The 17,624-nt window shown below is 43.6% G+C and overlaps 2 protein-coding genes across 2 annotated transcripts in view; one reads left to right on the top strand and one right to left on the bottom strand.

Annotated features, from left to right (window-relative positions):
* The window catches only part of T265_01113 (hypothetical protein), a gene marked incomplete at both ends in the record, with an annotated part of 75,029 nt that overhangs the window by 13,069 nt on the left and 44,336 nt on the right, over window positions 1-17,624 (bottom strand). Inside the window, 3 exons of the mRNA XM_009165074.1 lie at window positions 5,880-6,111; window positions 9,325-9,452; window positions 15,227-15,442. Of these exons, the coding sequence (XP_009163338.1) occupies window positions 5,880-6,111; window positions 9,325-9,452; window positions 15,227-15,442 (576 nt within the window). The remainder of the gene's footprint in view (window positions 1-5,879; window positions 6,112-9,324; window positions 9,453-15,226; window positions 15,443-17,624) is intronic.
* Window positions 2,792-9,557, top strand: T265_01112 (hypothetical protein; the record flags this gene model as incomplete). Its single annotated transcript, XM_009165073.1, has 2 exons — window positions 2,792-2,811; window positions 9,287-9,557. 2 exons carry the CDS (start codon window positions 2,792-2,794, stop codon window positions 9,555-9,557), a joined length of 291 nt encoding a protein of 96 aa, XP_009163337.1.

Genomic DNA, 17,624 nt, shown 5'->3' with positions numbered 1-17,624 from the left:
GCGTGCAAGCCAACTGGAGTGAATCGACAGTGAAGCCTATTTTCAAAATGGTCGCACTTTCAGTCGGAGTCTTAACCAACAACAGTGCGAAGGCTTTACAGATGCACGAAAATCTTTTCTCCTCCAAGCGCCACCGAATCACTGATCCTGAAATACTTTCACCCGCTCTGTTAAAGGATGGAGATGACAACCTCTATCGGTGCTTGTCTTTGTTATTTACCTCTATCCGGGTTAGAGTAAGCGTGCAAGCCAACTGGAGTGAATCGACAGTGAAGCCTATTTTCAAAAAAAGTTGGTCGCACTTAATGTGGCAAACCCATAGTGATTAGCTTGACCACCTCGATGTAACTTTACTCTTCGGGTTGCTTGGTGTCCGACTCTTTGAAGAAACTGAACCTTATCACGGTGGGACCTCCATAACCCATTGCGCTACACTGGGGAGTTTACGTGTGAGACTTACAGAGCCTACCATACCAGGGCGGTTAACGGGAAGAGGTCTGATTAACAGAGTTTCTTGGTCCCCGGATTCTCCAAGTTCAAGGTTGGAAAATTTGTGGTGACTTCATGCTAAAAAATGCAGGCTACTCTGAAGGTCTTGCGCCAACCGCAGCTTCCAAAGAATTACGCTAATGTCTAGGTATGGACACTCTGGCAGTATCCCAGCCCACAGACAACCATGAATTGCATACTTACAAATAATCCCCTGCCATATCAGCAGTCGCGTGGTGCCATCAGCCGAGTCACCTTACTTGCTGCATACAGCAGGGTAGGGAAGCGAAAACAAGCTAATGCTGATGCCTCCCATATTACCCTTCAACATATTCGCTTTTCTTTCCCTCCTGAACCCGTTGCCAGCGACACCTACGTGTGCCCATTCTTAAGGACTGGACTATCCTTCGCCGCTCATAATTGCTGACTCCATTATCTACAGATAACTCAATCGCCATGGACATAAGCATTTCAAAATCAGTCTTCAAACCCCAACGCTCGGTCCAACTGTCAGCCTTTATATTCAGTGCGATTACACCCAGACTTTCTGATTGAGTGCTGGAGGTAAAGGCATTTCGGACGTTTGTGGTAGGCAAGCCTCAGCTCCTTTCCCTGTCCAGTTTCATTTTTTCGTGATAAGGCTTTCTTCAAATAATCTGACATCATTTTACGGCAGAGAAGGACGAGCGTTCCCCTCTGGTTTTTGCTGCCAATGATTATGGTGATAATGGCAATGAGTGGTATCCTTCATTTTTTAAGTTCGAGATTGATGAGGAAAAACCCGGAGGGCCACCAAAGCCCTGCAATTAAGCCCTTTCCGAGCAGGAACTCTGTTGACCTTGAGTATGAAGACCACATTGCCATCATTTTTTTAAAGAAAGGCGAGAAGAGCAAGCAACACAAGAAGAGCTGACCAAGGTCGGTCAATCCTTCGTCATGTGCGAAGGCAAGCCAAGGGATTATAGTCTTTGAACCTGCATAGAATTCAAGGAATGACACTAGAAGTTGTGTAGCGCTATACGTGTTTGCATCAGCACTCACTGTAGTGTGACGGATGAAGTGAACGTTTGAACCTTAAACCCATAATTGTTTTTTGCTGATTGTGCGACATTCTCAAGTGACGGGCTGAAATTCCCGGGTATAACTAACCAGGTTGGAGACAGATAAGATTAAAGAAAAGCTCAAGGTCTTTGGAACACTCGAATTACACATCAACTGCACTGTTCACAGATATATACAATGTCTTGGCATGCCACTAAATGGTATGCAGACCATCTACAGTTAAAGGGATGTTGCGAAAATGAAAAATCACGCTCCAGACGGACGGTAATAGGTACCAACTAGCCAAAAAAGGAGTGAATGATTTCCGAAGACTTACGTGTCTACCAGCAATGGTGAAGAAACGGAGAATCAGTACAGACCACCCGAAGCTGTTACTAATCCAGTGGTAATCCTGAAACGTGAGGATAAGATCAGAAGGAGGGTTAAATGACCGCAAACGGGAAGCCAGATAAAACAATCCTGACGCAATACAGGGCTCTTGCTCAGATTAAAAAAAAAACGAAAATACCGATTATTGTGATCAGTTTCACGAGGCCGGCCCACATTAAGGTAAGAAGGGATGTTCTCAGGTAGAGATAACGGTTACTAAGACTTAGGTAACCAAAGGGAGACTAAAGCTGTTTCTAGCCATCTTTTTGTTGTCACTTGTTCTACTTCGAATAAACCTACCAAACCCTACCATTACAATATGCTTTCTGAATGCGAAGGAATTTCCTCCAATTCTATACTATCCAGTCCATTAACAACTGCATGTAGTTTCCCACTCTGGGAAAACACACTTGTGCTCAGCACTGCAGTACACCAAGGCCCAGTCATTTAACCCCGCCCGGAAAACTGGAAAAGTGCAAAATAAATGAATGTGGCTACTTGGATTAGACTTTATGATAAAGGATTTTACGACCAGTAGCGTTTGAATGGTTTTCCAGTATTGTTCAGGCAAAATGTACTATGCTTTTTTCAAGTGATTTTTCACGTGAATCTACGATTAGATAGATCATGTATTTGGCAGTTATAGATGCTCACTGGTTGTCACTGCAAACGCCTTTTCTCCCACTTAGTGCAACCGGATTAGTAGACTCGGCCGGTAGCTATCTCGGAAGATCCTAACAGAGCTACACTGATTTCTTTGCTGTCTTTGTAAGTGTAGCTGAAGTGGGTCAAGAGCACTGCTCGTAACCCATCAAACCAATTCATTCCCCGATCTTGTCATGCAACGAGGACGCCGGTTCGATACTGCAAGATGACCTACCATCAGATGAAGTAGGTTAGATTTAGAGATATCAACAGGTTTACTGTTTTCTTCAGTAACAAGGGACATTCATATGGGGGCCTACGCGAAGATGAAGGTCAGCAAGTTATCCTTAGCAAGCATCTGGCATTACAAGAACGAGGTGCATTTTCGAAAACGTGTTGTCAGGCTATTGATTAACTCATAGGGCGTCGTAGTGCAACGATGGATACTACTGGTGAAGCATACGAGTAACATGTTTTCTCGCATATCCGCTTCTCGTCTATTGGAAAGTGGGATTTATCACGGATCTTGTGGGATTGCTTTATAGCATTCGCTTACATTTGAGTGGTAGTCAATGATTATCCAGGAAAGTTCAAGATGACGCATTCAAGAGGAAGACGGATATTCAGTTTTCATAAGCAAGATGCATATGAGAGTTTTGCTTTACTGTCTTATAGTCTGTAACTATTCAGTTGGTATTTTTAATGAATAACTCCACAGCGAAGGACTTCTTCCTTTCAGTAGTATTAAAAAGCGTCGCCAGTAAACCAAATGCACCGGCCAAGCAGTTTTCAGTATGACTGACAAGTCTGGTGCAATAAGATCGGTTTTAGCGATAGACCTGGGAGTTGTGTACCGAATCGTCCGGGGCGCCTTCACTGCAAACGCTTCAAGTAAGTCAAACTGCAGGTGGAAACGTGACAAGCGCTGAATTCCAAAATCTCTGGATTGGTTTAGAACACACAGCGGTGCATTGACTATATCCTAGTTGCTTGATGATTGAAAAAGACCCATCACGCGTACAAAATGGCTGAAATTCAGTACGGCTACTTTTGTTTGTTCGTTCGGCAGAAAGCATGGAATGACGAGACGCATATAAAGCAAAAACTTTGTAAGCAGAAAACGTCCATATTCCAAATCAATCTGGAACTGCGTTGCCTTCCCAAGTTATTTTCGGACATAATGGACGTGGCTGCGCCATTTCAACGTCCCCCATTGACAGCGTGACCGTGTGAACATTTGACAGCAAAAAGAAACCTGTCTTAAAAATGGATGGGTGTGCCAGTCAGGATGTGATGTCTGGTGTGTGATCGGTTTTAGTGCTGACGTCTGTCTCAACGTCTGTCTCCTTCAGGCCAAGACTAGATGTTTTCTACAACGTTTCTTATTTCAAGGAATCAAGACGTCTACGAAGTGGATTAAAAATGTTTGGAATTGAAGTAAGCGCCACAAAGAATGGCGTCAGCAGCTAATAACAGGATGGTAGAACTGGTGAAACAACATATCGAAATTTGTGCGTGGCTGATTAACGTGGTCGGTTTACGATGATGGACGCAGGGAGATGATTTCAAAAAATGAAGAGCCCAACTTGGATCAGCACTTCACCTTTGGGCTGTTAAAAACAAACGAGGCTAGTGACTGACAGAGATCAAATAGACGGAGCGAGATTGGCCAACAAAAACGAACTATTTAACTGAAATACGGCTGTGAATCGCTTTCGAAACGGGATACAAATGTCAACATTAAGAAACCAACAGGATAGAGTGAGTGATGGTGAACATAGGACCAAAACACCTGATCAGCATTGACAAATGTTCATTGAGATGCCACAAAACTATGCCACACGCAATGAGTTTTGATGTCCCGGAATCCAACACAATTGCAGTAAAAGAAACTGTTTGGAGCCACATTCCATAGTCTTGTGCTTCACGAAAGAGACGCTGAACGCCTTGAAATACAGCGAACTTATATATTGGCACTGTTTAGTTCAGCAATATAAATCGCTTGTTAGTGGAGATTTAGTTCTATCATTGAAGCCTATCTGTGCTGATAAGTGAAGAAACTTTGCGTAGCTGCTTCATGCCTGTTTAGAATTATCATTCGCGCACATCTTAAGAAACTAGTAGCTCGGAGGTCACTGGTTCAAGACTTCCTTTGAATCCTTATTTTTGTAGACCACAGTCACTAGTGCCTTCAAGAAACTTTGCGTAGCTGCTTCATGCCTGTTTAGAATTATCATTCGCGCACATCTTAAGAAACTAGTAGCTCGGAGGTCACTGGTTCAAGACTTCCTTTGAATCCTTATTTTTGTAGACCACAGTCACTTAGTGCCTTCTTATTACCGTGAACCCCGGTCCGGATAGGCGCTTGATCACCTGGTGCGCTTGGCCAGACCAGAAAAAGTCAACGAACGTGCGAGCCAGCTGCTCTATTGATCACTGTCGCACACAAGCGGTCAAAAGTGATACTAGGAATACAGCTCATCAGTCAAGGGTGAGTGAAGAACAACCAATGAAATCCGCCTCAACGAAAAACGGTTATTCCATTGGTAGTTATGTAGTCCTGTTAAGTTCCGAGCTGGTTCTCCTAATACGCATTAAGAAATAACAGATAAGTTCCCTCTAGTTCGAAGCGATCAGTGAATCTTTCATGTTGCATGACACTACTGAATATGGGTTTAAGATACCTTTTATCTGATTGTAGCTTGTCGCATTCTGTCAAGCCACAGAAAGGATTTCAAATCCCATGATATTTGAAAAACAGAGCTTACCGGATTGGGTCGCAAAATGAAATGTAGGATGATCCAAGTGCAACCCAAGATAGCCACTAGCATGTCAAATCGGTTTCTTCGGGACTGCCAATAACCTTTGAACCCCAGAGCGATAATTTTCAGTAAACATTCCAAGCAGAAAAACAATGTGAAGATTATTCCCAGGGACACTTGAGCCAGATATCGCTTGTGAACGTTACTATCACGCTCCAAATCGGTCTCGTTGAACTGAGGGGAAGATATGAAGGTTTTAAAAATAACTGAGGAGACGGAACGTATACGACACGGCTGAAGCTCGAAAAAGTAAAATGTTTCAAAAACTTATCGAGTTATCAAAAAATAAGTTTTCAGTGATGCACTAAATAAGGGTTGCGCCATTATATGATAGTGCATTCACGCAGTAACACGCCTTCTCCATAGATTCAGAGTTTGAAAGTGAAAATTAAGGTCCTCCACAAACGCAGTCACTGCCCACAGCTATTCAGAGTAGGAGGATGAGGAAATTAGGCACATCGTTGGTGAACAGAAGGACTAGCATAAACTTACTGGGAAAAACAGTAGCCCACAGTTAGCCACCACTAGAATAGCCGAGGCACGTTTGAAGGCGATATGTTGCGTGATGTCATAAATTAGGCAGCGAAATTTTACACTTTTCTTCTCGAGATTGTTGGTCATCGGGTTAGCGGAGTAACCGTCCTGTCCGGGCTCCTGGCGTAATTCTAGACGAAATAAGGAGAACAGCATCATATATTGCAAAGTAAAAGTGACCGCTTGAGTACTGAAAACCGTTTGTGAGTTTCTTTGCATTATTTTCTGAAACAAGAAACTCAAATGATGAGTTTGCATGTGGGGAAAACAATCAAAGATATAAGCCCACTAAAACAGCGTCGACTTACACTTTTCTTGGCAACGTATGCAATACAATGTATCGATGCAGTGTATCCCAAAGTGATGTAGGGTCGGCATCCTGTATACCAAGAAGTCTTCAGCCCCGCAGTACACCAAATTATTCAATCGAACATGCATAAACCGAGCAGCAACCACAATAACTGAAGTACATATTCTGAGGTTGGAATCGAGCCACTGACATCCGGAATGTCAGACCTTGTTTTACCGACTGAATTACCAGAGTTCCTGCCACGTTTCCCACTAACATTCTGGAACATGCTTCTATCTGATAGATCAATAACGGAAGACCTCTTGCACCGTCAGTAGGCCCCCTTACTTGAACTACGCAATAAGTCAGACAGTGGCGTCCACCAAGTACGCGAAGGCCTTCGGATATACAACAATCCGAATTATTCTTTCAGACACCGATTCTCCCGACCACATGGGAAAACTGAGAGGGCAATCGTGCTTACATGTAACTGAGCGTCTGATCCAAACAACTTCAAAATTTGTTTGGCCTCCCAAGCAGAAATGTCCGAGGGGCAGTTTAGTGAATGTGGCAGAGAATTTGGGACAAACCAACAAATTGTCATGGACAGTATTCACTACACAGTACACAGTAGGTCAAGCAAGTCCAGTTTCGTGTACCCAAATCGTAGGCTATCGTCGGTTTTATCCGTGGATATTTTGGTGGTGACAGATAACGTGCAGATGTTATCTCAACTTTTTGGTCCCCCGGAGCTTAACGTCTAACTACAAGAGTCAGTTACGGTTATACTAGAATAGTTTGTGCACCACCCAGTGGCCACTATGAATACAGTGTTCACACCATGAAAGTCTCGGTGCATAGCATCGCCTCATAGGTTGAAAAGGCTTCCGGTGCAACTATGTTTTAACGGTTTTTGCAGTACGGAAAATGTTGACTGACTGGTAATTACATTATCTTCTATGCACATATAGAGGACTGGTGGTCTGAGTAGAGTTACACGCATGGTTAGTCGGAAGAAAATTAGACGGGTTTTCTTGTCGTTCCGATCAACTGCAGGATCAGATTCCAAAACTCAAGCATTCGATCTATGCTGGTAGCCCTTTCGCAGTTTGCGAGAGAAAACAGAGTGAAGATCTAATTGAACACCTATGAAGCCGTTTTTATGACTGATGCGTTGGGAAATACACTTGTTAAAAGCACGATCCCTTCATCGTGCAAAAACGAGTTTGTGGCCACAAAAGCCCAGCATAACGGGGGACAACTGCCAAAACCTCCCTGTCAGTCTATCAGCTTTGTCGGTACATTAGACTGTTATTGTTTGTTCATGACCTAGTTGGTAAAGTGAAGTAAACATCTCTGTGGGATGGGCTCGAGTAGGTAAATGAATTTTATGCATTCATTCAGACCTACGAAACTTCCGTGCTGTTGTGAAATATGACAACGAAATGAATCCAGAGAATGAGATAAGGTTCTACATTACAAAGAAACTGCTGTCACAATGATGGGAAATGCTATGTTGTTTCACTTTAGATCGCTTTCTACTGTGCCCCATCCTATATACTGAGGAAGGTGGATTTCAGTAGAACAAAACGTTTATGGGGTGAAGGAATTTATTGTCTGATCGACACCGCCGTGCTAATTATTAAGCCTTCGTTCGAGACGTCGGGTAAACCAACCAAGTCGGGTTGATTAGGCAACCAAACTCTCGAACGTGAACACATTCACCTATCCAGTCAGGTGTATCCAGCGCGCGCTGGTACACTGGTGGTAACACGCTGGCCTATTACGTGTCAGTTCAACCCCCCGCACGTCCTAGGATACACCTGTTGATGAGTCCAACGCTTTCCGTCTTTGATATGGACTCACCAAAGCCATTGCATCAGGACACGAGGAGGACCGATCAAACAGGCTAGATGTGAATTTGTCTAGGATTTTAGAGAAGGTGAATGACAGTGCCTCCTCCAGAAAAGCACCCGATTTTGTCACAGCTTATTCATCGGCAGTAATTCAAAAAAAACTTGGAACCAAAACGTTTGTATTAGGTCCAACGTCGTTTGATTGCAAAAGGTGGTGAAAGTACCTTGCAAAGATTCTGAATACTAATTATGGTCGCTTAGCTGACCACACAATGGGAACCATCTGATTATGAGTGGGCGTGTTAAAGACAGGAAACAGTTGGTGACCTTATTCGGCAAAACAGTTATTTGTTGAATAGTTGAACAGCTCAACTGGCAACACAAAATGTTTTGAATAATAGTTAACAGTCCCATACAGTAGTTGATATACAGTTATGTCAGATGTGTACCTCAGCATAAGCGTATGTGGTTGCTTGCTGAACTTATCCATTCCGGTTAACACCAGAGTTACCAATTCATGTGCGGCAAGGTGACCAGTTCGCATGAACCAGCTGCCCCGAGGGTGCGCACGCAGTTATCGAGCATCCTGCAAAGTAGCCTAAAAGCTTATGCCTCCGGTGCCAACTATAATCCCCAGTCCGATAGCTGATAAGTGCTGTCCTCGTTCTATCACTTGGTTCATATGCAGTCGATGGATAGTCTACGAAGATAACACTTCCTAAAATCAGTCGGACACAAAAATGAAAAACCGCAAGAAGCATGGTCTCACTTGGACGCGGTGGCAGCTGCAACGGCTGAGTTAATTTAATTCTTCCTTTCAAGTCAAGCCATCTTCTTTGGTCGACCGTAAGTAAGGCGGTACCCTGAAAAACAAGCAGATAATCGTACGACTATTCTGATACACTGATCCAAAGAGAAAATACAACGAAATGAAATGGAGTAAGTTAGGCACAGTTCGTTCCAACTTTGCGAGAATACCTGCGAATTACAATGATATCGAATTTTCTGTGCGGCCAAACGCAGTTTTATAGTTGAAACCCCGAGTATGTCTCATAAACACTGGCTTGAACTTTAAACCAACTTATTGAATTGTAACTACAATCATTCTAGCTGGAACAAGAGGTGGTATTTGTGTAGCACATTTGTTCAAAGAATATCACGAGCGAGAGGCACAGGTAAAATTCAGTTAAGCCCCATGTTAACACCAACCTAAATTGCAGCTGCGAGACTAGGCCGGTTCGGGTGGAGGGTTCGATACCTCTCCAGGTCTTTGACCACCGGTGTCTCGAAAGTTGGGACCAGAGAATATACCATGAGGTGATCAGGAGACATGTTTTTGGTGAAACAGAAGGTGCTTTCCGCAGGGAATGCATCCAGCGTATCAAGCTGAGGTGGCTGGGCCGTTTGTTACGGATGCCGAGTTACTACCTGCCGAAACAGGCACTCTTAAGCGTGCTTAATCCGGAATGGCGGAAACCTAGAGGTGGATAGCACTTGACATGTCAGCAGGGGACGGAGGATGTTAAGAAACGTTATTATTAGTATCATTCGCCTTCTAGGATGGGATCCACAAGACCGCGCCCTGAGCTTGGCTGGAAACTAAGCGATATCGCGGCTGACCGGTGTCAGCGGCATTCATGCTGTCGGTTTCTATCCAGATTGTCCAAGTACTGAAGATGTAGGCATCTCAAATGTTTGTTGCGAACTATCTCTGGGTGACAACCTGCTCTATTTCTTTCTCCTCTCCATTATGGGATTTCATTGATATAAACTGACATCGTTTTGCGGCGGTGAGGCATTAGTGTCTTCATCTGATGCTGTTGACAACGCCGATGGTGATGACGACGATGACGATCATGATAGTGATGATGAGTTTGTAACTGAATGTGTTCCGGCATTTGAGTACGATTTAGTATTCAAGTAGTTCATAAGGTTGACGGGAATTCGGGAAATACCCGATGAACCCTAAGAACAGTAAAACTGATCGTGAGCTTTCGAAGAATGTCAGCAACCTTGTGAGTAAAGTGAAATAAAGTGGTACCTGAAGACGCACATAAGGCGATGACTTTGCTCAGCTCAAAGCTCGTTTGCACAAAGAGACATGTGTATTCAACAAAAGCCTTTACTTGGTGCATCAAACCAAACAGAAACCTTATAAGAAGGAAACTGAGATAATTCATTGTCAAGGTTGGCTCCGTGCACCCGAGGAAATGTTGCACAAATTGAAACGTAGTATGAGCCTGGGGAACATCTCAATAGCTAGAAAGCTTTGCTATATCCGATGTCAGACTGGATAACTTGAAATAGATCGCTAACCACCTCTAATATCTTTGAGGAGAATTCCAGAGACACTTGATCTTAAAGAAGATGGGGGTACATTGGTTCGGAACCTAATTTCTACCTCCTTAAATGTGGCTACCGTTCCCGATGACGTCGATCATGAATTGTTGAACACGCATGTGAATAAGTTCATCACAAATTGTTAATTGGATTCTAGTGTTGTGTACAAAATATATTCAAACAGCGCTGTTTACTTTGTTCGCTTACTTACTGCGTACCACCAACGCCCAAGTATTTGTGTGACACTGGTGTGTTGGCTGGTAAAATCAAATCGAGAAGCAGCCTATGCTCTGCAGATTTTATGAAGTTTGCACTAACAAAAGCGATCACACACATTAAAACATCATCATCATAAAAGACAGCAACATCAGTGTTGGCACTGATGCTTCACTGCCGTACAACCATAGGTCATGGTTGTACGAGGGCTGGGATACTGCCAGGACGCCCACACCTAGACAGGAGGAGGATTAGGGTCTTCAACCAAAGTCTTTGGCTCAAAAGCCTAACCGCAATGCAGCGGTTTTGGCGGGAAATGCAAATGCATCACCGTTTCTACGGAACAAGTCGCCATACATGTTCCAACCCCCAACCTGGAGGGCCAGGAGACTGTGTTCGCCAGACCTCTAACCATTGACCAACCTGGTATGAGAGACTCTGTGAGTGTCGCGCGGACACCCCCCAGTATAGCTCAATGGATCTCCGAGGTACACAAACCGCCACACCACGGTAAGTTCCAGTCTCTTCGTGACGGACACATTAAAACCAGTTTGACACGTTCGAAAATAACCATCACAATTTAGTAAAATCGTAGTAGTTTTACTCTGAAATTCATCCACACATGTTTCCCATCAGATGTTTTCCAGATCGAGGAAATTTTTCTCGGGCGCTTGAAAGAATCACAATTGAAGTGACGAACAGAATACCTCTTATTATGTGATATTCGAGAAATTTGAGGACCCGGCTCATTGAAGGTAAGCTGTGGTATCTATTCACTATATCCATAAAGGGTCATTTTCTGTTGTGGTCTCCGCTGATCTATCTTTATCTAGTGGAGGAACATTTTCGTTAAAAGCTGCTGTTGTTCGTAAGGAGGATTATACAAGTTTGGACGGCATCATCGATACCATCAATCACCTTGAGGTGCAGACCCATACACGGATCTAGTGGTTCAACTATCATTTGCAACTCCTTCGCTGTCTTTAGTATCGTGACAAATTTCTTCCATATCAGGTTCTGCACCGGCCCCTCTAAATCTGTTAATTCTTCAGCTACTTCGTTGGGAACTTCGTTAACCTCATCCTGCGGTACATCACCAGAAAGCACCTTCACCATTTCTATGTCTACATCCTTGGGATGAATTTTCTCAAATCCGAAGCCGTTGCTATCCCTGTCTTACGTAGGTCACAATATGTTCTGACTTGCCTCTAAGGTCTCTAGCTTGACCTCCTTTGGAGCGGCTTGGGTGACCGACAGGCCAAATGCCATCGTATATTTACGGTAGCAACCCCCTATTGTCCATGACATATGCGAGGGGATAAGGAACATTTCGGGTACAAAAATTCTTGTAGGCACACATCAATCCCTAACCCAAAAACTGGATAGGAAAGACCATATTGGAATGATCCATGAAGACTATCACTTTGAAGCTCATGTCTAACTCGTTGAGGTACGCAGCAAGGCAACCCATGTCTTGGAGTATGCATCTAGTTGACAGTAGGTTTTTTTGAAGGCCCCATGGTTTACTGATTTGATTTCATCATCCGGCGTTGCAACTTCGGTTTGCTCATTCATGATGTGAGTCTTAAAACAGAAATAACCGGTCTGATCCATGTCAGATCATCACCCGGACTTCAGCCTGTTTTGGTTTATTACGTGTCTGAAAGTCTTGAGATTTTTATGAACAGAAGTCGCCGCTTCGTGCATGGGAGCACTTCTGATACTAGATGGGTTATGAAAATGACTAAAATTCCCAATATTGCCTTAAAAATCCCCAAAATCCAGTGCTGTTGGTGGTTCTGTTCCCGTTATATCGCCTTCTGTTTCTAGCTGCTAGTATAATTTCCTTGCACTCTTATGGTTGACGGTATCATATAAGGGAGGGTTCGTTCTTCCACAGTTGGTGATTTACAATGCCAAGACATCATTCTTAAGATACTGTCATTCTACACAGCCGACGGCTTTCTGGTGCTGTCACAGAAGCCTGCTGCTATGACGTTCGATGTCTCTGCCTCATTCTTCTTTCCTTGGCATGCTTTCCTTAAGTTATGCTACAATGATGCACTACTGTGTGGTGTAGTTCGAACTTGCCATGGGGGAACCCGTTATATGGCCTGACTTTCTTGTCGGAACCAAAATATGGTGCGTGGAGTTTTGATCCGGAGAATACCGAACCGAAAGTTTTAGAAACTTCCAAGAGAACATTCGAGGTAGCTACATGTGGTAAACTGAATGTGCAAGAATTTTTTGGACATTATCTGCTGAGGATAATTTAGCACTGAAACATGTGGATCCTCGCAGTCCGTCATGGAAATCTACAAAAAATTGCAGAATAAATAGGCATTGGTTAGTGTTTCAAAAAAGTTCAAGAAGCATCGATGAATTTGCTGCCATACGAAGTTTCGCTTCTGATACAAAAGCTTCGTTCCCTGACAAGTAAAACATTGCTCAGCTAGAAACCCACCGATTAATTTTAGAATTCTATGAAACAATGGCTTCCCTATAGACTTCAATCAACTTTGCTCAATGTTCCCAAATATGGTACCGGGACGCCTGTTCGTAAGGACTGAAATTTAGTTTAAACTCATTATTACCAGCCTAAATGGTGCGCTCCATATTACTATACGCATCAGAAACCTGGCCACTGCGCGCCGAGGACGTCAAAAGACTTTCAGTGTTTAACCACCGATGTCTTCGGAGCACCGCCCGAATCTGGTGGGAACACCAGATCAGCAATTCTGAAGTACGTCGAATGGTATTCGGGAGAAATAACTCACTCTCAATAGATGAACTGATCACACTGCATAGGTTGCGCTGGCTTGGCCACGTGTTGCGTATCCCAGTCGACCGACTTCCTCGAAGGGCTCTTTTCGCACAACCACGTGAAGGGTGGAAGAGAGTCAGAGGCGGTCAACCAATGACTTGGCAGCGAAGTATGAAAGCTATTACCAGCAAACTTAGCTGCGCCGGTCATTGCCGTCTTCCTGGATGGGGACTCCGAGATGGGCCACATCAATGGCTAGAGACATTGTCAGATATGGCCCAGTCGCGCCCTCAATGGCGCTCGTGCATCCAAGCTATTGCCTTCAATGCATAGCTCCCTTCCCAATCCTCCCACTTAACAGTCCACCTACAGTGCCGTATTTACGCACTACTTTATCAGCTTCCACCTCCAATGCGCAGCTGCCTACCCCACCTCCCCGAATCATCGGTGAACGAAACTGTGGCAGCTACAACCACTGTACGACAAGTACGCGGTTATTACAGCTGACAACGATGATGATTATGATGATGAAACGAATCACACGTTGACGAATTTGTAGCGCAAAGACTATCTCGGGTTCCATCGAAGAGAAATTCAGTAATATTTCGTCGTCCTTAAAGTAGCAGAATCATACAAAAGGTCCCAAAATATCACCAAAACGCCATCCTCAAGATGCAGGAAGTTTGGCGTTTGCTTTAGGGACACCCAACGTACACAAGGCTGGCCGTTACCGACATTTATTGACATCAGTTTTAGAAACATGGAACTCGTGAGAAAGCCATTCGATGCAAGGCAGGGACTAGCCAGCATTGGAATGCACAGCTCGCCAATTCGATTGAAATTTAAAAAAAAGCACGAAGGCAATAGGCATCAAACTCACCTTATTTTCGCTGTAATTGGCTATCACAACACCAACAAATAACGTCAGCCCAATTAGGCAACCAATGAAGACAAACAAATGGATGTAGATGGTATGCCGCTGCAAAACAAGAGAATGAATCCCAAAGTCAACAGCTAATCTGAAGTATAGATTAACTAGATCTTAGAACTGTAGGTCGGCTGCATCATGTATTTTCATTTCAAACTGAACAGGAGATGGGCAGAAATCAGGTTTCGAGGTAAAATAAGCGTATGTGGATTCATTTTGTCCTATTTAACATGTGCTAAGCCGCAGGAAACCAATTCCAACTTGGGCAAGAGTAAAAGAAGTGTAAGGAGATTTGGTCATTTTCATTCTGTCAGTGAGTGAGAGTGCCTTTCAGGGTGGGCAAAAAATTGTTTACGTGGACTGGAGTCATGTTCGACGGAGCAACGGTCTGGCAGGAACACGTGATTCTCATCGCACTCCAAACTATAATTATCATATCTTTTTAGTTAAACAAATAATGCAGCTACAAACTACTGACTTCAATGGACATGGATAAACATAAATGAACCTTTCAAACTCAGGTGTAATGATGAAGTAGGTGTCTACCGACTCCAGCTCTTTAGCCCATTGGCTATATACAGTTACCCTACTTCTAACCTCTGACTCAGATTACTAAAAATCATACGACTTAAATCAGTTGAATTCTTGTGTGTTTGAATGCAGACAGTATTATCCAGTGTGGTAAATCTTGCATTTCGAGGAAGACGAACTTGATGGGGTCTGGGAGAAACGTATGAATGTTTTCACATAAAACGGACCTCTGAACTTAATTCTTCAGAAAACGATGGACATGTATTACCAAATAGTCTCGTCATATACTAGATGATCACATCATTATCGTTCTGACGTGTGCATGAAATGTATCGAACCCAGCACAGGATGGACCATTTAGTTAGATTCAGGACAACTTACTGGGCCGATGCGTTCGTTGATGACATCTCGAATTTCAACCCAACCTTCGAGGGAGAGTACTTCAAACAGAGCTAACATCGCATTGCCGATGTTGTCAAAGTTGAAATTACGCGGATTGGCCCATACGCGAGGAACCAGCAGTCGAGGGCCCGGACCTTTGATACTTTTGAGCTTGGTAACGGAAATTTCTCGATGGAAACGACCGACACATTTTTCCTGAAATAGAGAGAAAAGCTGTGCTTCTGTTCTGCAAGTTAGTCCATGTTCCAGATTAAGTTTTAAGTTCAATGAGAGCGGGTGTCACATAAGAATCAGTTACTTATGCAATCACAAGTTAAAACTTGAAGCAAAGTTTTCGCAGTAGTTAAATTTGTCACTGCATCCTGTGGACAGTGTTGCACTTGAATTACCACTTTTCAGAGACGTAAACATCACATGGCTTGGTGCACCACACGGGGTAAATAGAAGAGTTGAAGCACAAGGTGCGGTTTTCAAACCGAATGTGCGCGTCACTACTGAAATATCCTTGTCAGTTGCAATCGCCTAGTAAATGATGTAGAGTTTTTCTCAAACGAATACCGCCCAAGCTAGGTTGGGTCCACAAATAAATGAGTACCTTTTTGGCAGATCGTAATAAGGGAGAGTTCATCTATTATTTTCTCCGTTTCGGGTAAAATGCTTGTGCGTGTGTGGGGGTACCAGCTGTACGAACAAGTCGACTGGCCCATGGTCCGGACAGTTTCAGGGCCGAGTATGAGGTCTCACCCATAAGGAGCAATATACCCGTTTCACTCGAATTCACTTACCTTCAAAAGCACATGTTGTATTTCGGTAGTTGTGTGGCATAGGAGGAGGGGCATTCGACATTGAGGCTTATGAGTCCACACGCTACTAATGTGGCTTAAATACATGCACCTTGAGAAACGGCAATTACGGCTGGCAACCCCGCTTGATTTCGAAATTCTCAAGCATTACACTGCACTGTTTTACGTCCACCGGCGAAAAATAATAAATTCTTACTTTAGAAGAAAAATGCTAAACTAGCAAGAAGCTATTTTACTTGCCTCCGTCAAACTTGATCCTTGGGGTGACAGTTCGTGCCGCACTAATATTTCATTTATATGGTTTCGAAATTTACTAACAACAGGATGTATTTTGGGTTACATGACTAATTTATCAAAGGATTTCTCAGCGGAGTTTGACTACCCTTAACATACCTATTATGTCCGGAGTTTGTCCTTCTGACTAGCTGACCTATTTAGTTTCTAAATCCAATAATGTTTGTTCAAAACACTGAAAGAGAGAAAAGCCTTAATTTATGGTCTCAAAAGTTTTCACTGTGATGATATTCCGGATTCATTACAAAATTAGAATAATATACACCCAAACGTATCAAGGAACCCTCATTCTGCTGAGTATTGCAGACAGCTTCAAATCGAATGCAAGACATAGAGGATAGGTTGGTGACAAGGTTTAAAGACTCCGCATGTGGTTCGCGTGTGGCAATGACACAATATCAGTTATCGACATGCTCCATGTTGTTGGCATATTCATAACGGCTTTCGCGAGGTCGAAGAGCTTATCATGTTTACAGAATAGTGTGATTTTCGGTGCCTTCCACATGTGGAAATTCATGCATACTGACGAATGGTAACGCATTTAGCTACTGTTCTGGATTCTTTAGTCATCTTCTGATCGATGTAGTTTGCGCATCTTTCGGAATCTTAAGACGATTGCCATGAAATGTGTGTATTGTACTGTACTGAGATTGGAGGATACGTTTGTGGGAAGATATCAGGAAAAGGTCAGCTTCCTAAAAGTAACCACTGAAGGCCCGGAATCTACGGAGACTCTCAGCTCCGCTGGATGTTGACCAGACAGACAACGCCCCCCCTAATATGCAGCGCGTCACAGCCTTGCATCAAACCCAGACAGCGCGAGTCAGCGTTGATCAAGGACAGACAACGCCTCCGCAATATGCAACACGTCGCTGCCTCGTACTAAGGCCAGACCGCGTGCGTCAGCATTGGACCAAGTTCAGACAGTGTCCTTCCAATATAAAAAGCTTGAGGCCGTTGTACTTTTCGCACTCGCATGCACTCGCGCTCTCCCAACGGTGAGCCTTTTTCTCTCCGACACCAGGCACTGGAGCGGGTCATCAGCAAGTACCACAGATTGACGAATCAGCAGATATAACAGATGTCACGTGACGTTTTTTTTCCGGAGGCCACTGACGGTAACTTATCTACCATTTCTCCAGAGTCTCAGTGCAAAGATGGGCGTCGCGGATATTTAGTGCGTTCTTCCCGTTAACTTTTAAAACCTAGTCAGGTTCTACCATGCTTTTTCGACGGATTTTACGATACTCAGTCAGATATGCCTATATATATATATATAT

This window comes from Opisthorchis viverrini (genome assembly GCF_000715545.1).
Source record: "Opisthorchis viverrini unplaced genomic scaffold opera_v5_12, whole genome shotgun sequence".
NCBI classification, from domain to species: domain Eukaryota; kingdom Metazoa; phylum Platyhelminthes; class Trematoda; order Opisthorchiida; family Opisthorchiidae; genus Opisthorchis; species Opisthorchis viverrini.
The sequence above is the reverse complement of the archived record's forward strand: the minus strand, read 5'-3'. Positions and strand labels throughout refer to the sequence as shown.